Source organism: Melospiza melodia, chromosome 6 (assembly GCF_035770615.1).
Source record: "Melospiza melodia melodia isolate bMelMel2 chromosome 6, bMelMel2.pri, whole genome shotgun sequence".
Classification (NCBI taxonomy): domain Eukaryota; kingdom Metazoa; phylum Chordata; class Aves; order Passeriformes; family Passerellidae; genus Melospiza; species Melospiza melodia.
The window spans coordinates 51,742,395-51,764,725 of NC_086199.1; the positions used below are offsets into that span (position 1 = coordinate 51,742,395).

Here is a 22,331-nt window from a genome sequence, read left to right on the forward strand (position 1 = left end):
CTGACGTTATTGAATAGAAATGCCGTAAGATGTGCAGCGGGACGTGGTGCAGTTGCCATCAGAGAGGTGTGTTGGGATGATTTACATGGCTGGAGTCCTGCTGTGGATGGCTGCAAGCCCTTCAGACAAGCAAGGAGAGGCTCTGTACCTGAGAGAGAGCTTTGAGTGCATGGATTGTAGGAGTGAGCCTTGGTGAGGATCGGTGGGAATGCTAGCAAGGCAGATTGGGAGTGTGTTACGGGCCATCCAACCAGGATGAAGAGGGAGATGAACTATTCTGTGAGTAGCTGGCTAATGTTCCGTGCTTCCTGGCCATTTTTCTTTTGGGAGACTGACTTGCCAAGTGCCTGCTGGAAATGCAGCACATCATGGAGAAGGTGGTCTGGGAGGTTCCTGGGGTGTGTGGAGGGGAAATTCTGGGCTGAGCTGGCAAGTGAGCCTGCTGGGGTGGTGCCTCGCTAGACCTCCTGTTTACAGAAAGAGAAGGGAGGGTGGGAGGTGTGGTGGTTGGGCACAGTGCCCCTGAAATGATGGCTTTTGAGTTGTGGGCAGGTAAGGAAGGGTGTCAGCTAAATACCTATCTTGGACTTCAGTGTTGGGGTACCTGTTGCCAACTTCTGGGACTCAGGCTGGGCCTTCCCAGGGGGCTCCCCTCTTGAGGGAGACTCTCCTGGAGGGGTCTTGTGTCAGGAAAGAGAGACCCATGGATTCTTTCAGTCTTCAGGTTCTTGTTTATTGTTATCTTACCTGGAGTTTTGCACGCTGTCCACACCAGGCTCTCTGTTATAAAGGACCACAGTGAAATAGAAGTGACTTCCTGCACAGCTGATGCTGTTGAGAGACCAGACTGCTTTCGCTATTCTGCCTGAACAGTGTAAATTCTGTATTACCGTGTCAAGCAAGTATTTGGAGAGTATAAGAATATGATTTATGTGGCAATATTTAGCAATGACTCTTCATGAAGTACAAAAATAAAAAGTGTGAAAGTTATGGCATTGTCAGTTGCAGGGAGGAAAAAATTAATCAACTCTTTAAAGTCAATATTGCAAAGGATTTTTTTCATTTATTAATGAGCATATTAAGCAAAATGACATTATTGCAAGTCATTACATAACATTGTTAATCATTACAAATGTAAATGTATTGGTGAGAGAAATGCTGAATTAGAGACATTCACCTTGGATATTTTGTTTATTATTTCAAAACAGGAAACAAGTGGTGTTTAAAATGCAGCATGCTCTTGAGATTCTTGACAAAAGAAATCAACAAATGAAGCTTTAAGTACTTCGTAAGATTGAAAATATGGAGTATGTGTACTGTGGAGCACAGTAGTTTGCTGAATGTTCATACTTGGAAAAGTGATTTAATGCAAAGGAAAAACAAAACTCCAATCTCCTCAAACTTCAAATAATTTATTATGTTTTAATTGCTGAATTCCCGCTTAGTGTCAAGTTGTATTCAGAAATCTTCACTTTGAGATCTCAGCTAATCACAGAATTCTTAGGATTGGAAAGAACCTCTGGAGATCATCTAGTCTGACCCACCCTCCAAGGCAGGCTCACCTGGCTCAGGAGTGCACCCAGGTGGGCTCTGAACATTTTCAGGGAGGAGACGCCGCAGCTTCCCTGGGCAGCTGTTCCAGTGCTCCGTTAGCTTCAGCATCAAGCTCTTCCTCGTGTTGGGGTGAAACTTGCTGTGTTTCAGTTTATGTCCTGTCCCTGGGCACCACTACAGAGAGGCTGGCACCATCCTCTTGGCAGCTGACCTTGAGGTATTTGTTAATATCATTAATAAATAGCATTAATGAGGTGCCCTCTCAGTCTCCTCTAGTTTAAATAGGCCCAGCTCCAGAGCCCTCATCACCTCTGTGACCTCTGCTGCATCCTCTCCAAACCTCCTTGTCTTTCTTGTACTGAGCAGCACACAGTACTCGAGATGCTAAAGCTTATTAGCAATCTGATTCATATCAATATGCAAAATCCCTTTTTTACTCTGACTGTTGCTCTTGGGGCAGAAATTTTCTAGCTATAAATTTTATTAACTTAGAGTATAGGTAAATGTTAATGTTCACTTTTTACTTTCTGTAAGTAGATGGGAATGAGAGAAAATAAGTTTGAAAACTTGATGTAGAAACACTTTCTTTTGCTTTTTCCCTTTTCTCCTCAATGAGCAATTAAAAATTTATAATTTTAAGTTAGGTGGAGCAAACAGAGCAACATACTGGTCTTGGATCTGTACCCCTACAGAAAAGCATTAAACCAGCTTATCTAGAAGCTGCAGCCAGTTTTGGGTCTGGAAAATAGCCAGGATTTTGTGATTTAGTCTGAGGTGAAACACCAATTCAAGCAATTGTAGTTCATAAACTATGAAGGAGGGAGGAAAGAATTACCACAAACACAAAAATACACAAAAGCCAACCCAAAGGCAAAAAATCCCATCAAACTCAAGCAGAGGAATTAATAAAAGCTGGGTTTTTCTGGCTTGAAGTATTATGAGATGCCAACTAAATTTCCCTGTCAATTTTAAGATATAAACTTATTTTTCAAGTGCAGTATTAAAAATATTATGGTCTGGCTGGTGGTTTGAAACACTTCATCTTTTGGAAAGGCCTCTTTTCTATACCTAAGTGTTTTTCCAACCCAGAACATGTCAGATTTCATGACTGTACTGATTGTAGCATATCAAACAGATTAATTGGGATCACATATATTTCTTCATACTTACTAAACGGGTTTTTGATTGCATGTACATGTATTGTATTCCAGCTCTTTATATCTGTGGTTCATTTTACTGGTAATTATATTTCTTGGCCCATAAGTGTGTTAGTGAGTTTTCTGGTAATAGAAGGTTGCTGCTGAGAAGGATGTACTGATGGAAGAAAACATTGGGACAATACCATGAGGTCCTCCCTACTTGTGGAATTTCTTGTGCTCAGGTTTTTGTTTCCTGTATGAGGGTGGGTTAGTGAACAGTGGATGTTTCAAAGTAAACCATGTGCACATGATTGCCTGGCAAACCTCTCTGTCCCTGTTTTGGGGACCAAGGCCTTCAGACTGTGTGGCTAAATACAGGCACTCAAAATATCCAAGAATAGGAGACCTTTTAGCAGAATTATTTTAGGTCTGTGCAGTAGCTGCACAGGTTTTATCTTTGCCTACCAGTGTAAGCAGACCTTTAAATTTAGTGAAGCAAGGGTTGTTGGAAGAGAACTGGGCACTGATGGCCTGTCTCATGATTGAACAAGAGAAGCCCTGTTAGTTATTTCTGGAGGAAGGTGGAGGAGTAGGAATATCTTGGAACTTGTGTCACATATGGAGTAAGATTGTGCAGCTATAAGGAAATACCTTCTCAATAACACAAAAAAGAAAACCCAGCCTGCTTGTCTGCTTTGCACATGTTAAATGTTTTTTCTGGTCTTTATTCTGATGGAGGCTCCTAGGGGTTGCAGGACTTGTGCTCTGTGCTTTAATAAATCACATTGCATCCTGGTGCTAACAGTGCTTCATAGAGAAGTGACAGTGCTCTGCATTCAAATGACTCTCCAGTACACAGGAAAGTGAATATCCCTGAAGTGGCCAAGGAAAGGGCAGAGGAATCCATACAGTCTGCCTATTCAATGCTGCTCTGTAGGAAAGAATGAATAATGCTAGAATTTGGCATGATCAACTGGGTCCCTAAATGATGTGCTAATTAGGGAAGCAGACAAAACAAGAGCTGTGGAAGCAAAATGTAAGTTTAAGCAAAAACATGAGTTGATATGAATGGGAGGTTTTTTCCTTTAAAGAAGTCTGCACTGGGTTTATATAGCATTTAGTTTTTTAAAACCTGTTATTCCTTGGCAGGCATTCTCCAAGGAAGAGATAATCTGCTATTTCATCAGTTAGAATGAGAAATCTGTGTGGTGTGATTAATAAACATGAACCTGCAATTAAGTAAAAGAGAAAGAGGTTTGCATGGTGAAATAAAATAGGAAATAAATGGTCCTTTGCTCATTTTTGCTCTTCCAGATCTCAGTGGAATTGTCCTTAACTACAGGGATCTACATCTCTTAATTGTACCTGCAATTATAGACCTGAAGTACCATGTGAAGAAGCACTAAAATAAGGCTTTCAATCTTTCTAGTACAGATTCAATGAAGCAAAGAAAGTCTTGTCCCAAAATAGGTTCTCTCACCTGGTGTGCAATAGGCCAATCCATACACACAGTTGAGGTATGTGGTTTATTTACAGTTTCCATACGGCGTGGAAAGGGGGACTGGGTGGCAAATCCATTAAGTCAGCACGACCACAAAAACTTTTCACTGTTTATACATTTTAATAAACAAAAACATTAATGTTCATTGGATACAAGTTACCTAGTTCTTTTGTTAATTCATATTCTCTCTACTATTGGTCTACTATTTCTCTCACTTCTCTGCATGCTCTTTCTCCTTTGAGTTGGTTGGTTTCTTGGGTCAGTGCTTGTGATCTTTTTGTTAGAATTACCTTTTACCCAGCTGGAGCTGATTCAGCACAGTTACTGAGTTGTCCTTATTAGTTTCTTTTTTTGGGGGTTTCTGCCAAATGCCCTTCTGGCCTGTAAATTTTGAATTCTTTGCGTCCACTATCAGTGGCATATCCTTCTTGCCAAGCTTTGTTAACTTCCCTCTAGGTCAGAGATAATTGAAGCATGTCCAGCCCTAAATGGTAACAAAGTCATTCTGCCAATTAGTAATTTGCCTTTCTAGCACCTGGACCTCCCTCACATATTAGCTGCTCTCAGTTCCATGGATTATTTAATCCATGCTGTATAACCTTGGGCAAGTTACTTGTCTCTCTGGGCCACTTGTCACCTGTGTGTTTTATCTGTTAAACAGTGTAGGGCAGAAATAATTACTTTTCATAGTATGTTGAGTTGAGCCTTTCTTACAGGTGCCTAGGTAGCAATGTCAGTACTTCAGTCTATGGGCCCTACTGCTGAGCAAATAAATACAGTAATAATATCAATAATAGAATTTTGGATGGTAAAGTGGAAAGAAATACCTGAGTTCTAAGTTTTTTCACAGTAAATTATAATTGAGACTTTATCTTGCTTTTGCTGTATGTATTAGAAATAGTTCTCTTTGTTTACCTGCAAACCTTGGTTATTGGAAAAACAAAATCAGAAATAAATATCTTTAATCTCTTAGGCTTGGAAATAACAATACATTTGTCAATGAGGCGCCTTACTCCATTGAAGATTGTGCCACCTTTCTTCAGTTAGACTTTCATTGTATTTGAAAAGCTGTAAACTTATCTTAAATCACAGACTAGACAAGACAAATGTTTCATATACATTTCCTGAAAAATCTCTTGAGTCTTAGCTAGTGCTTGTTGTAAATTCAAACTCATTAGTCAGTAAGACTAATGCAGTTGTATTAGTGGGAAGTAGTTAGCTGTTGTACTTTGTTAGTAACAAAGTTGAACAGACTTTATGTAGCTTTTATAATAATGTGACTTCTTCATGAATTTCTCCTGATTAAGTTTCACCCCTATTTTTCTAGGATCTAAATGTTTGAGTACTGCAGGAAATGCTTTCTCCCAAAATAGTAAAATATCAGTCAGTAACCATTATACAAAATAGATGTAATTTTGCAGGTGTACAATAGTGCAGATTTATGCTCTAAACTCTTCTCAGACTCAAGGTTTGTTCTATTCATTCTAGTGCATACTCTATACTGCCTGCATCAAGTTATTCACACCAAAATTCCTTCAAAAAAGTTATCAGTGAGTGACAGAAAGTTCTTGTTTACTCTGAGATGCTCTTTGATGTGTATTGCCTCTTTTTTTGGCAGTCATTAGTCAACTTCTGCTCAAGCACACCAAGACTGCAATCTTTGGTCACTTTGTTCTTGATATTCTTGCATATCACGAATACATACACAAATATTACACCATGAGAGTGAAAAGTCCAGGCCTGTGCTGCCTGTCATTTAATGACTGAAAAATTCAGCTGAATTTAGTTAAACCAAAAGCCATTCAGCAAAACCTGAAGATTTTTGTCTTTCATGAGGAAGATAGTAATAGGTAGCTTCAGAAAACCCCACATAAGTAGATCATATTAACGAATTGATGCAGTGTCAGTGAGATTATCCAAAACAGCAGTTGCAAATAAAAGTTTGCATTTGCATCTTGAAACACTGAAAGCTTCAATAAAGTTTGGAAGTTTTGACCCATGCTCTGAGACGCAGAGGTGAAAAATGAAAAGAGAAGATCAAGGTAGGAGCTCAGAATGCAGATTTATTGAAGGGAAAAGTTTCCTCTTGAATTTCCATCAGAAGAATGACTTATCTAGAATCATATATATCTAATATATATGTAGATATGACATAGAGGCATAGTGGCAGTTTTAGCATATGTAATATCAATTTTGAAAAAGGCATCAGCTCTGGTTTTTTGTGAATGTTTATTAGTGTCTGAAAAACATAATTTTATGGGTGAAATCCAACAATGTTTTAATCACTTCTGTATGTTATGATGGTTTTTCTTACTTTTGGACATGCCAGGTGTGAAACACAGCTTACAGAATAAGCAAATTAGAACTTGTGAACAAACACTCTGTAAATGCTGGATCTCTTCCAAAGATCCAACTTCTTTAATTTCTGTAATGTCTGAACACCTCTTCTTACAGAAATGGCTTAGCATCCTTTATGAGCCATCTGTGATGCATGATACAGTTTTCCTGTGGGTGGTATGAAATGAAGAGGAAGCTTTGGGATGTTTTCCAAGCTTATTAACATTTTCCCAATGCCTGGTCCACTTGAAAGCTGGAATCACCATCATCTTGTGCAAATTTTCAAAGAGCCCACAAAATCTTAGTAATTTCCTAGTGTCAGGTAGAGGTGATGTAGGAGAAAAAGTTTCATGTGCCTTTAAAGTTTATCTTATGTTGATTTAGTTTACTTTGAAAGGAATGAAGGACTGATCTGGTTGGAAGATATTTTCATTAGTTAGAAGGGCTTTAGTCTTGTCCAGTGCATAGCAACAATAATGATTAATTATTGCAAGGTAAATCAGTCAACCAGGATAATAATTGTAGGTATTTCTAAACCTGAAAACTAGGCAAGCAGCAGTTCATCCCTTGAAGTTTCTTGAAGCATGAACTCTGAAGTTTAACACATCAATGTATTTTTCATTTTAATAATGAGGCATATCTTGGAAAATACTGTATCTGTATCTCAACCCATTTCTGTTACAGATTCTTAAATAATTTTTAGTCTTAATTGTATGATATTAGTATCCATACTAATATTTACTATTAGCCTTTGCTTGTATTTTTCTTTCAGTCATTTGGAAGAAAAGTGAGGAGACCACGGATTTTAATTTACAAAATTGGAGCTTTTTTTATATACTCTAAACTGATTGACCTTGTTTTATCTGATCTGTTTTTTTTCTTTGACAGGAGGACAGGTTGATATCTCGAGTGAAAGGACAGTTATAATGATTGAAATTACTTAAATAGGAGGAGTTCTGCTCTTTGGTGTCAGCAATTTCATGAGCAGTCAGCACTTAAATCTTACAGGAAAACAGTGTCATGCTTCTTTGTTGGCAGACATACATTTCCTTTTGTATGTGTTTGTGTACGGGGAATATCAAGGAACAATCTTACTGCAACTTTATCCAAACCCTGCTCCTCTCTCTCTCTCTGGATGGTTATACATACTCACTGGTGTTGACATGAAAAAGGAGAGGGGATCAGCTGGTAACAGTCTGTCTTAATACAGGGACAAAAGAAAGGGAAAGATGCTCCTGGATGTTGTCTTTCATTTGCTACATTAACCAGTCTGACATTAAGGTCCACGTATGGACTTGGCAAACCAATTCCAAATACATTTCTAGTGTTATCTGCTGTGATTTTAGCTGGACTGAGAGCCAGAAAACTTTCAGGAGCTGTTAAGTGTGCTGTGTCTCCTGTCTGTACAGGCTCCTTTGCTCACAGCTGGATCTCTGTGCACAGCAGCGTTGTGGCTGCTGCTGGCAGAGCCTTGCAGTTACCCTGTGTACCTGTGCCCAGGTGAGTTTGTCTGGAGCCAGCTCTGGGCTCTTGGCTGCAGCTTGCACAGCACCAGAACTAACCTTTGTGCTTGTGGTGGTTTTCAGATGGCAGGAATTTGATGCACTGCTCTGGTGACTCTGCTCAGTTATGGTAAAGGGCTTTGTAGTCTGTACTGGTAAAGCATTTTTCCTTTCCTGGGTTTTGGAGCTCCACTGGAGAATTCCAAGTCCAATTTCTAGACCTGTACTATTAACTGACTTGATAATTCTTCTTATTGATAACTTTGAAAGCAGAATGATGTGGGCATTAAGCAGTATCAAGAAACTGTGAAAGCTAAATGAACTTGGAGCTGCACTTTACATTAACTGAGTACTGCCATCTAGATGATAATGCCCAGATAATAATTTAACGTTTAATTTAGATAGTTTACCACCAGTTGTATTAAAGCTGTGTAGTCAAAATTTCTAAACTTAAATGGATTTTTCTAAGATTTCTTACTTCCTAGCAGTCTGTCACCAGAGGAACAGATGCACATCCTTGGTAATTACATGGTCATGCAGGTAAAATACTAGTGAGGAGTATTATGTTTTTCATCTCAAACTAAAACCAACATTATTAAAACCCCTTCTAATTGTTCAGGGAACTGTAAAGCTGTCCCCATGAGTGCCCTTGGAACCTGAACATCTCACCACAGGCTGAATTAAACATCTGTGGATATCCTGCAAAGGCCCTTTTTGCTTCCTTACCCTGGACTTTATTAGCAGCTGTTCCAGCTGCTGCAGTGTGTTGTATCTGATGCAATGGAACAATTTCATCATCTGAGCCCCTAGCATGGTATCAGCCTAAATATCCTTTAGCTGATTTAGCTACCAAACCTCCATGTTGATCACTTGGCAATTAAAATTTCAGATTCTGGGAGGAAAAAAGGAATCCCTTCACAAAACAAAAAATTAGGGTTAGGTCTGCGATAACAGTAGTTTGCATTGCTGTTTTAGGAAATGTGTTAAATAGTTAATGAATTATTCAGGTCTAGTTGTGTGTAATATTTATAGATTTTAGTTAGCTTTCCCATACTAAATTGTACTATTTCTTGCATATTTATTGGCAGAAAAGGGCTCATTAAGAAAACATGTTCCTTAATATATTATCTCATAAAAACAATAGCACTGTTTGTGATGTGTTTATTTCTTAATATTATTCCATATATATATGTATATATATATAAAATATATGTATTGTTATTGCCTCTGAGATGCAAAAAGAATTTAAAAAAAAGAGAGAAAGCAAAATCAATTCCGTAGGTCATGTGTAAGGTTGATAGCTCATATATTGGAAGAAGGGCAATGCTGCTATGCTTGGACAGATATTACTTTTTTAATGTTTCTAATCTGTGATAAAACAGTAGATGTGAGCTGCTCAGATAAGAAATTCAAGGTAAAGATCATACTCAGTAATAAACTTCTTATCACCTCTCTTTTTTCTGCTGGGCATTGGAAGGAGTAACAAATAAGTTCTATAGAAAAAGATGCAGTACTCCAGGAAGGAGACTTAGCGGTGCCATGAGGTGAGAATTCCATGGAGACAGAACATCTGTATTCTGAGGTACTTACAAAACTGGAATCTTCAATTTTATGCTGCAATGTAGTGCCTTCATTAAAATGAAGGAAGAATTCAAGACAAAGTGACCATTTGGAAGAGGGAAAGTCTTCTTTGTGTCTGTGACTAATGGGGCTTTTACATAGCAATATTAGGTACAGCTCTTGGGTTTTATGTCAACACAAATAAGTGTAAGTCCAAGCTGACTAAAAAAGCATGGAAAATCTCCTTGTACAGTGCACAAACTAGAGAATGGTAGAGGTTGTTTTCCTGCTTGTTTATTTATTTATTAGTGATTTACTGAGACCTTTCTAGTAACCTTTTCTGTTCCCGGTATAGCATCACAGTTCTGCAGGAGAAAGATCTGTCTGCAGAAGACACACAAGCAGTTTTGGACCCATTCCCAAGGTACTTTTCCTGAGTCTCCTCAGGAGATAAAATGCATGGCCCTCTGTAATTCCTACTGCTAAGCTTTGAGAAGTATGAGCCAGTATATCTCTGTTAAAGTTCACATTTTGGCCATATCCCTTCAGAGTGGGAGGAAATTATTACAAACCAAAACACTTTTCCTGAAGCATGTAAACAAACTGAAAATATCTACTAATTTTCAGTGATGTGTGCAAACAATTTTTTATTAGTGTTTTTTTACAGTGGGCTTTTTTTTTTTAATCCTCTTCTGGGGAAAAGTTTCTCAGCAGCAAGCTCAGGGATGCAGGTTGTTCACTGGTAGTAGAAATAAAAATACAGCACTATTGAATAGTTTCCAGTCTTTCAACTTGAATCAGGAAATTTGCTTTCTTGATGTATCCTAGCTTTCTCTCTTGTGTGTTTTCTGGAATGGCTAAACCTTGAAGACAGTTATTTTTGAGCTGAACTCTGTTTTGTACTTATACAACCATCCCTTATGAGTTCTGTAGTATTTAATGATTGAAATCTGTTAAAGGGACTTGCAAGTCTTTTCCTCTCTGGTTGATCTGTTATGGGTTCTCATCTCTACTGCAAATTCCTGGAAGTGCTGATCAACGAGACAAATGGTGGCAAAGGAAATATTTGTTTCATGAGGCATTACACTCCAGTTTCTGCACTGATGAGATGTGTGTGCTTGCATAGGAAAATAGTTCTCAGCCCCTCTCAGTTTTTTTCTCTGAAATGGAGCACAATATCTGTGATTTTACTCTCCTCCAGAACTCTTTGCCTTGCTGTACGGCGGAGGATTTTATTCATAGACTCGATGTCCTTTATAATTTTCTTTTTAACTATAGAGTATTTAACTTGTACTTGCTACTGTGTCACACATTTGCTGCTTTACCCTTCTGATCTACATTTTTTGATACTGGGTCACCTAATTGTTGGTGCATTTTGTTTTGCGTGAATTAATTGCAAATTATGCTGCTCACGCATGTGCATGATTAAATATTAAAATATTGCCAGTTTTCTAATGTTGTGGTACTAGAAAAAATGGAATTTCCTATATATTGTTGTTGTTTGTTATGGAACAACAACTGGGGTATAGAAGATCTTATCTGAGGGATGAAGAATGGCAAAAATCTCTTCATCTCTTCTGTTTTGCCAGGTGATAACTTGACAGTGATTTCATATTTTCCTACATGTGCATATTAATTTCAACAGGAGCTTAATAAATATTCTGAAGAAGTTTTCAGGTTACAATTAAAAAGTGGTTACAATTAAAAAGTTAAATGCATAATTAAAAATAGAGCAATGTGGGAAGCTTTTTTTTTGTGGTTTCTTTCTTTGATTCATTGGGAGTTTGGTTGGGTTTGGTGAGAGAGGGTTACATGTCTTAAGTGTAATAATATTGGCAATATGGAAAAGACAGGACAGCATTATGTTTCAATTTTATTTGTTTGGTATATCCAGAGATATTTTGACTTTAGTTGTTCATAAAATGTATTGAAGTGTTTGAACTCCACTGTGCTCCTTTCTATTGCACAAGCTCCTCGATGATGCTATTTTATTTCCTTTTAAAAATAGTATGAAAATATGCAACCATCATACTTGCCTGAAGTGTGTTTATTATTATATTTTATAAAATAATGCTTTATAAATGGAGCAGTAGCAATTGTTGAAGTTTATGTTAGCAGTCATAGTAACTGTGGAAACTTCAGGGACTTGAGAAGCTCTGAAGATCACAGCATTTAGGAGTAAGGATATTTGGAAATATTTGTTTAAAACCAAGAAAAAAGCCCAAACTGAAAATTGAAAGGAAAGCAAATCTATTAAACTTCCATTCTAAAGTTGTGTCCTACTGTGTTTATCTCTTGCATTTCAGTAGAATGTTAAAAAAGCATGTTTGATACTGCAGAGGACATAGTTGTGAAAGCAATGTCATTAAGTCATTGAGAGCCATCCATCATTAAAAAAAAAAATTCTTCTTCAGGAATTATCTGAATCATATTTTAGAGAGAGTCTGTTTTTCAGAGGGAGAGGGAGAGGACTTAGAAACTGGAAACAAACTTCCTAGCATTGGGACCTGTATGTGGGAATGTGTGTGTTTAGGTATTTACAAGCTCTAACATAATCAGATTATTTTTGAGTTAAATTCTCAGTGCCTCACTTTGCTTCCTAAATATTAAGATTTTACATTTTTTTAATATTAAGATGTATCCTTTCCTGATTTGTAACAGGATGTCAGGATGTTCTGATTGACGTTGGTTGTTTACACGGTAAGTGACACCAACCAGTTTAAAGATAGCCTTGGCTCAGAGCTTGATGGTGTGTCACAGCTCAGTAATGTGCTTGATGAGCATTCTAGGAAAGGATCACAGTTTATATTTAGCCCCAGATATAATTAGCATATCTCTGCTTCCCTAGGAGCAGGGAGTAGTAGCAGCATCATGTTATCTTGTTGGTTTTGGGCTGTAAGGCTTGGTCTGTTAAAGGTTGTCACTGGCCAAAATGTCAGAAAAAAATTACTGGAATAATGTAAAAGTGTCCCTGTATCTCCTGTCTTTTGTGACTTCTGGAAGGTGTTAGGTGTGACAGCCATTTTGAAACGTGCATGAGGATGTAGACTGTTGTCCCTAGGAAAAAAATATTTAGAGATATCTATGTTCTGACCACAGCATCCCAAAAAACCCACTTTCTCTCAAACCACGCCACTTGCCTTTCAGAATCACCACCAGCACCTTTTGGGTGCTCTCAGTTTATTTGCTGGGCTTGTTTCAGACCCTTTATTTTCCTTTCTTCCATCTCTATATGTCTTTTGGGCAAATGGTTTTTTAACTTGAATTCATACTTTTAAAGGACTGAAAAAGGGGAGAGAAACTAATTTTTGTTATGTGCAGTCACATAGCTAAAATACTTCTACTTTGACTTGGTTCTATTTTAAAGACTACGATGCGCTTTCTCAAATACTGCCGTGTTTTTTCTCCTTTCCTAAATGTGAAATAACTATTTAAAAGCCAAGTCTTTTATTCCTGTCAGCAAAATATGAATTGAGAACACTCAAGGCAGGTACCAGGAGTAGTAATGGGCACCTTTATAAAAACTAATTTAATGAAAACAGAAGAAAACAACTTTGAGGGATTCCGTGATGTACCTGAAAATCGCTGCATAAACAAGAAAAATATTTAGCAGGTTGATGGGAAGTGTGTGATAGCAGTGTCAGCACTTCCAAAATACATAAAAATCCTTTGACATAAATGTGTTATTTTGTAGCCATAAATTGTTGACATAAATGTAGTTATTGGTGTGGTTGTATTTGAGTGTGTATATATACACATACATACAAAGTAATTGTGTTCCCCCAGTGGGAAAAAATGTTAGCAAGTATAGTAAAAACTGGTTCTGATGAAGAGTCTATGTGAAATATTATGAAATTATTTATTATCATGTGCATTTCTCTCTTTGAATGCTGCAGAATACCAGCATTCCCATAATGCAGAACTCCCAGACACTGGCGGAAGATGATCATGTTGAATTTAAAATGTCAGCATATTCTAAGAAAGGAAAATGAATGAAGGACAAAGGGCTTGAAACAAGATTCTTCTGTGCAAATTCAGAATGTGCAGAAGTAGAATATCCTCTTGATTTGATTAACAGAGGTCTTCAAGTGTTTTATGCCCATCCAAATATTATGTTCATGGGTGAGAATCAAAGTCAGTCAACTGAAGTACTTCTGAAGATGTTTTAATTATTAAATTTGAGAACATCTCTGCTTCGGTGTGTTCTTGAATCAGCTAAAGATACTTGAATTTTCAATGGCTGAGTGCTGCATGAAAATCAGTTTGCTTTTTTTTTTCTAAGCTGGATTCTCTAATAACCTATAAAATAAGTTCATGTCAAACTTAGAGCTTTTTCAGTAAAGGAATTGCTTCTGAACTTATGTTCAACCCCTGACCTCCTCTCTCTCGCAGAAATCTGGGAGGATAGTTGTATAGGAAAAAGCTTTTGTTCATGTATATCTAACAGTGAATTACACATCTCAACAAAGGGAATGGAAGGAGAGGATACAGTGATTTACTGATGATGAAATATTACTGAGATATCTCTGGTTCTTAATATAAAAGGTAGGGAAGGGTGTTACAAGATGAGTAATATATATATAATATAACTTTTTTTTTTAAAGCAGCTTTAGCTGTCAGAGCAAACATCTACCAGTTTACATAGCTTTAGGGTTACCTGTGGTGATTTGGTCAGCTTGATTACTGTATTTAGAAAAAGTATTTAGATGCTAGTCTTGTACATGGTCTAGTTCTGATTATCTAAGGCGTAAGTTTAATTCTGGGGTACTATAAGGATCCAATTAGCATAATCCCAGTACTATGTTAAGTTGTTAGTGTGTTTTGGGGAGAATTTATGAGCAAAATCATCAGGAGGTGAAAGGGCAAAATATGATAATGGGAGAGGTAAATTAACAGGATTTCAGTTTGAATTCTCAAAGTTTATAGATGTCTGTTCTGTATAATTTCTGAACCTATTGAATTTAGAAACTAGCAAAAAATCTGTTGTTTTGTTCTAATGGTTCTTGTGCAGTTCCTGAGGGTTGGCACACAGGGCAAAAGGTGGTGTTGAATGTCAAAATCAATATACTTCCTGTGATGCTCCTCAAGGTTTATCTTATCATTAATAAACAGGTCAGCTCATTAATGATAAAAATGGTAGGCATTATTTCAAAGAAATGGATGAAATCTTATGTTTTTTATGGCAACTACTTAATGTGGTATTGGCAAAGCTCTGAAAAGATTGATGAGTTAGGTTTCTTCATCTAATTCAAGTAAATTTCTTGAGCTAAGTAATTAAACCTCTGTGTACTTTATGTTGTGGGGTTCGGTGCTGGTTTCTTTTCCTTCAGTCTATGTTTTTATTTTAGATTTTCTTTTCTTTCTTCTCCATGTGAATTCCTGCCATATTAATTTTAGTGTCTCATTACTGACTGTAGGGTGTTCAAGGAAAGCCTGATAGCAGGCAGCAGAATGAACAGTTTCCTAGAAAGGAGAGGGGACTCCTTAGGTATTTAAATAAATGAGAATTTCCTCTGTCTCTCTCTCTCAAATACAAGGATGAACAGTACTAGAAATAATGGCATATTTGAAAAATATTGTGTAGCTGGAGACTTCAAAATAAATTGGAACATTTTGGGGTGGCAGTGAAACACTTTCCCTGTTAACTTTGTGTTGAACTCCTTATTCTGCAGTGACAGGAGCTGAGGGTGACTCTTGGGGACTCACTGGTCCTTATGGACCCCTTGAAGCTCAGATGATTCTATGATTCTGCATTCTTTTAGTTTGCCTTTTTTAATTTGGTAACCTGATAGATGCTGATCCTCTTTTCTCTTTCAAGTTAGTGCTGTGTGTATTCAGCACAGAACAGAAAATAAAGATTAGATTGGTAGATCAGTAATACTTCAAATAAATGCTTCTAGGTCAATGTTGGGATGAAGCTGATTTTTTGTTACAGGTTAGAGATCTAGAACAAAGTAATTGACAAACCTGCTCTCTCCTAAGTTCAGAGTTTAGGTACACCTTTTAAATCTATATGTCAGAAACTTTTGTGTTTTCCTTCGTCAATGTAGGTGCAAAATATGACTGTCATCTTAGTGGTGCGTCTGCTTTCCTATAATGGATTTTGCTTCTTTTTTAAACTTAAAACTGTTTATAAAAATTATTTTTAGGGAATGAAATAATACAGCCTATATTTTATCCTGTTGTCAATCCATGGTTTTTTAACTGAAAAAAAAGGAGAGAGAATTTGATTTACATTTCCTACGTTTTCCACACCATAATTGCTTGAACATAAAGCAAGCTTATAGATTCATATTTTGCATAGTATCATATTTGCCTCCTTCATTGTGTTTGATAGTTCTCTGAAGGTGTCCTTCACTGCCACGGAAATCATGATGTACTCTGTTTTCAAGCTAACAGCCATATATAACAGAAAATTCAGTTCCTTGAGGTGTAAATTGCTCATACAATTCATATTCGATGTCAATTCATGGTTGTCCAGTGTACTTGGAATGCTAACTATAACAGTAATAAAAATAGTCTGTACCTCTGGAACCTACAGGGTGAGAACAGGTGAGTTTATGTACAAATTATTTGACAACCAGGATCTTAATCATTATTTAACAGATTAAAAAAAATTAGCCTTTGCACCTTTCAGTTTAAAATTAATAATAAATTCTTAGCTCCTGAATAGAGTGCATTTTTATTTTCTGTTCAGTTGCTGAAGGACAGTTAATTTTTTAATGTATTCCTTGATAGTGTGATGTGCCTAATTGGGCAGGCTGTAGGCAGCGCATATGAATTTTGTGAACTGAGAGCCACAAAAAGAAACTGCAGAAAACTGCTTAACACAACACTAGATCATCTGTTAGTCTTTAAAAATATCTTTTTAACTGGCAACAGTATTGTGCTCGGGATCATAAAAATAAAATGGACAACACTTGCTAAAAGAGAGCCAGACATGGGGTTTTTTGTATTTCTTAAATAAGGGTTCATTTTCCTGTTTCTTCCATGATGTCCTTGCAATTCTGCTCCACTGGTAGATAAAAGAGGGGTTGCAAAAAGCCCTCCAGGCTGTGGAGTTCTGCTCTCTGTACCTGTCATCCTCACAAATATTTTAAATATGATGCTGTTCCAACTGTTTTCCGGTTTTCAACTTGCAGAGAAAGCATTTGGAAAAAAGGGGCTGAGGAACACTGTGGGTGGACTTAATTGGCACAAGCTGCGTCTGGATTTGGATTGCAATGGAAATCCTGCAAGTTCAATTTTATAGGAAAAAATATTGTAATCTTAACAAGAGATTATAGCACCAGGGGTAGGTTCTGTCTTGCTTTTAATACCTAAATATTACAGAGTAAAGAAAGCTTCCTCCTTGAGTTTGTCACTGGACAAAAATAATGTCCGTGAAAGATGTTCTGTTCTAAGATTCATCTTTGAAGCCATCAGATCCAGAATTTTCTCCTTCTCCGCTCAATTTTGTCTGTTAATGTAAATATTTTTTATGCTGTTCTAATTAAAAATCTACACTACATAAACAGATAGCTTTGCCAAAGACTTTTTAAAGTGCAAATCGTAAATGGGATTTACAGGGCCAAGCTTAAATACATAGATGAGAATAGTGCATTTATCAGGAGGAGTTCCAGCTCATTAGATGAGTAGATTGTTCTTTGCTGGAAGCAATTAAAAATGTAGCTCCACACCTCCCTCTGCTAAAACAAACAAAAAAATGCAAACACAAACCAGCAATGTGTTTCCTTTTCTTGCCTTTTTTCCCCCCTCTGAATCATGTGTGCTGAGGTGTCTTAACTTCACAAAGTGTTTCAGACTGTGCAGTAGAAAGTGAACCATGAATGATGTTCTGAACATCAGTTTTTGAACACCCAGGGTTCCCTGATGATAATTGCTTTAGTTTTGGGCTACATTAAAAGCAGGCGCATTAAAACACTTTAACTATATGAAACTAATACTGGACTTCAAAAAAACCGATTCCAGTGTGACTGATAATGGATGATAATTGACTATATCTTTGGAAACCAGGAGTAGGGAACTATTCAAAGATCTCTCAAGGAAATAAAAGATTTCTGAATACAGCACTAAAGCAAAGGCTGCATGCACATAAAGTTTATATACAAATTAACCACTTACAGCTGTCCTGTTGAAAATAAAGCTCTCTCCCACACTCCTCCTCTGACTCTCTTAATAATTAATTTACCTTATACCATTAAATTTGAACCTGTTTTCCCCTTAGAGTGAAATTTTCTCCTGCTCCTTATCTCAGCTCCTGGGCTCTTTATTGATTTTTGTTTTCCTCTTACCTCTGCCGAGCTCTAGCAGCAGAGAGCCAGTGAATGACTTTTGTGGGTGCCTGGCATTTGGCCAGTGTCCAACCACAGCAGTTATATATCTGAGTATAGACGCTACAAGGCAAAACACATCACTGAAAAAGAGTGGGGTTGTCCTTGGTGAGTGATCTCGCACCGCAGCTGCCCGTGAGAAAACCATTCTAAAGCTCAGGTGGGAGCTAAATCAATAAACCCTTAAAATTGCTGCTGAATTATACAGGTTAAACTTGTTCTCTAACTTTCTTGGAATGTGTGGCAGTAAACAGGAGTGTGTATTTTACAGCCTCCTGAAAGCTTCATAAGAGATCTGTCAGTCATTCCTGGGGCTTGGTATGTGATACCCTGTAACACAGCATCGGCAAAAAAAGCTCAGTTGTCTAAAGTTTTTTTGTTCAAATTAACATTTTTATCTCCCTCAAGACTAAGCCATTATCAGAGGGAAGTTAAATATAGGTTCAAAATAAATGATGTAAGCTATTTAAATAAGTTGCTTAACATTAAATATATTTAAATGCAGTTTGACCATTACCTTTCTTCCTGGTGTAGGAAAATCTCTACATTTATTGCACAGGAGCACAGCTTTAGCAGAGATGAGAATATATGCAAACTAGCTGCTGTAAATATTTCCAGAATCTTTGTTTTTATTTTGGGGAATTAGGAGGATTTTTAAGTTATACCTAGAGTTGCTCAAATTTCAATTCAATTCCTGAACATCTTTTGAATTGAATTTTTTCTTTTAAATTATATATTAATTTCATGTATGAAAATTAATCATAAGTATAGAATTATGAAATCTGATATCTGGGGCATTTAGAAAAGTTTAAATTCTACAGTAACACTTGCAGACTGGTGTTGGACAACTTAAGTGCTGATAATGTGGGAAATTTCTTCAGAGTGAATTAAGAATACTTCAGCATTGTTACAGTTATGTCACATTCCATCCTTTTCAATTTTCATTTGGTTATTTTGGAGATCACTTAAGTGAAGATCACAAAAGCCAATGCAAAGTGTAGAAAAATGTGTGACAGTCATGCTAAGAAAAAGTGTACATGTAGACAATTTAATGAAGTTATGGATGGTTCGGTATTAATCTAGTAAAAATGTGATGAATACAGAGTGAAGGAAGAGATTTTTCTGGAGAAATAATATCTTGAACCATGACCTTTACATATATTGTAAATTTCAGCCATGTTCATGTACCATTCCTTCAAAGAAACTTCATCTCGCTGTCTTGCTGAAGAATTTAGTTATGTAGCATTTTCTTTCATTGAACTAGCAATGGAAATGTCATTCCAAGGAGATGTGGAAGGAGAAGACAGAAACCCCAAATAAATATATGGACACAGCTGTTCTGTAAGTTACATATTCTCTGAGCAGGTTTAATTCACATAGTTCTTAGTGCTGCTCAAGAAGCATTTATGTCACTGGGAACCTGATAAAAATAAGAACTGAGGAGTGAAGTTCCATTTAGCTCCATCCAGAAAACATAGCAGATGTGGCTGCCAATGGAGCCATCTGCTGCAGGAAGAGTTAATGTCTGAAAAAGGGAAATCTGGAGGAAGTGAGCTGGGCATTTGTCAGTATTTGCTTTTTATATCTGCTTGTTAGCTTAGCTGCATTTCAGCAGTTCAGAAGGATTTTCTCAACAGCAAACACAAATTTGACTGAAATGTGATAAGCTTAGCACTTCATTTGCATTTGCTGTGTTGTAAATTTAGCTGTTTCTTCCCTCCCAATGTAATTTGCATCATGATATAGTCAGAAAATAGATGTTTTTAAATTTATTTGAAATATTATAGTGGGAAGAGACAGAAACATTAATATTTGCACTTGGTAATGCTTTCCATTATATATTACATGGGTATCTTTGAAAAATAACTCCTCTATCTGTAGTTCCCATAAAGTCTCAGAAAAGGGTGAACTTGTGAAGGCAGTGATGTTTATTTATTATTCCAAGTCATTTAATGATGAAGTAGCTATGGAATCAGCGTCCAAATGCAGGTATGGCATACAGCTGTTGTTTTTCTTTTAGTTTGTCCTTTCTCCATGTCACAGACTGTCATGACCTTGTCTTGATCAAGAGTTGAGTGACTGGGTGTAGTGAGCCCTGGCAAACATCATGATTTAAACAGGAACCAAATGTGATAAGCATTGGTATGGCCTGCAGATCAGTAAAAATTGCAGCTGCTGAACTCAGATACTGAAATGATAGGTGAAAACCAAACAACAAACAAAAAATAACTTTTTTAACTGCTTTGGTTTTCTTATCTTAGGTTACAAACATGGCACGCTGTTCTTATCAATACATTAATCACACCTATTTTGCTAATGCTTGCTTGTATTATTACACATTTTATTGCTATATCAGCTATACTACATCTGACATTGTGTAATAATTATGTTCCTATTCTTTTATTACACTTTTCTGTGGTTTGTGGCAGCTCTTCTATTATTCATAAAAATGGCAGCTAGTAAATGTTCTTGCTCACTCAAAATCAGGACATCATTTCAATGCATAAAACCTCTATTCATCTGTATTAGGAAAAAATAAGTTCTACAGGTGAGCAAGGGGACATCATCCCCTTGAAATCTTTACAGGGTGTTGGAATAAATTAAATTTGGATGAAGAAAGATATGTTTAAAGTTGCATTGAGAAATGTTTTGAAATTTTCTCATGCTTTTATTCTTTGTGTTAGACAGGGCTATGAAGAACTGGAAAGACAGCTGAAAGAAGTCTTTAAGGAGAGGAGCAACATACTTCATCAACTGTTAAAGACTTCTAAAGAACTTCAGGGAATTAAAGTAAACCTCCAGGTTAGACTCTGTCTCAGTTTCTAGAAGATTACTTATTTACCTCAACCTTTTTTTTATTGGTGTGCTTCTTTTTAAAATTTATTAAATATGTGTGTAATTATCATTTTGTTTGTTTTGCTGATCTTTCACTTAGCATAAACCTGATGGCTTCATGGAAAATTTCATACTAATGTTTTGGGGCCTTTGTCAACTCAATAAAAATAAAGAAAATATGAAAATAGAACATAGGAAAAGGAAGGGAATGACAAGAAATATGCAGTATTAATGGAGCTGACACACATTCGAAGCACAGACAGACAACCCTTCCACTAATTGAAGTTTAAAAGAAGGGTATTTTATTGCAGTGGACAGATGTGGAATAATTTCCAAATACATGTGCAAGGAGTTCCAGACTCCTGCCCTCTATTTATACAGAAGAGGTTTTACATATCCAAGTGCTTTCTAAGGAGGCATAACACATAATCATTACCTGCCCACTTTGTATTGGAATCAGCTGAAAATCCATTGTGGCTACTCAGTGGTGCTCCCTTAACTGGGTTTTTGAAGCAGGGGAGTGGGGATATGGGAGGAAGAAAGCCATCTTCCTCATGGTGAGCTCTTCACCCTTGGCCAGTTAGCAGGACCTTTTGCTGGTCATGGCCCAAGCCTCTCTGAACTGTTGGATTATTCTTGAGGCAAGGTATTTCTATGGTCTCTGCTTCTTCACAGTTGCTTCATCTATCCTTGTCACTTCTAGCTCCTCTTTCTCAATATATTTGTTACTCTTTAACTAAGCTATGTGATCTTTGCTAGCTAACTTAGTTTCTTAATTAATTTTAATATCTTAGCTAAAATATGTAATCTTCTGCTATCCCGATTATATTTCCAGCTGGCCTCTTGACTCACATTTGTACTGGCAGCTGCTGCAAACGATGGCCTTTGCTGTTGCAGGTTGGATCTTTGCTGCTGAATTCTGTGCACTCAACTTAATTTAGCTGCTCAGTTTACCTTTGTGACATGCCATCTCCAAAGTCTGATTGGGTTTGCTGTAGGGCATTGCTTTACAAGTTCAGCTGACAAACTGTGCTAGATGAGCCTGTGGGGAGAGCTGAGGCTTCTCTCCATTTTTTACTTCTGGATGCCGTGGTTAGGCTGAAAGGGCAGTAAAATAACTCTGAACTCTCATCAGCTCCTCAGAGGAAAAACTAGATTGAAAATGCTTCCCTGGATTGGAGGTCCAGATACTCAGCTGAGGGAGCACCTGTCTTTTCCCAGTAGAGTCTGTTGGCCTGGTGAAAACACTTAGACTATTATCAGTTGAAATGGGTCTCCGTATATCATGCCATTTTAAAGGGAATTATTTTTCTGACAATACGTCTCTGTCTTCATTGATGTAAGCTAGCTGGGAAAAATAAAAGGAGAAGAAGCACTCTGTCTGTTCACAGGAGAATACTCGTGGTGTGTGTGCACCACTGCTGTGCTGTATCATTGTATTATGTTATATTTTCTTATGTTCCAGACTTCTCTGGTTTTGATTATTCAACCCTTTGATCTTTGGGATTTTTGGGGTTTTTTTTTGAGTGCTTTATCACCGTTATTGTAGGCTTTTTTCCTACTTTTTAGA

General features: G+C 37.0%; 1 protein-coding gene across 1 annotated transcript in view; it reads left to right on the forward strand.

The window, feature by feature from the left end:
- The window catches only part of LUZP2 (leucine zipper protein 2), an 81,401-nt gene that overhangs the window by 13,755 nt on the left and 45,315 nt on the right, over positions 1 to 22,331 (forward strand). The window contains exon 2 of the mRNA XM_063158142.1: positions 20,611 to 20,728. Within this exon, the coding sequence (XP_063014212.1) occupies positions 20,611 to 20,728 (118 nt within the window). The remainder of the gene's footprint in view (positions 1 to 20,610; positions 20,729 to 22,331) is intronic.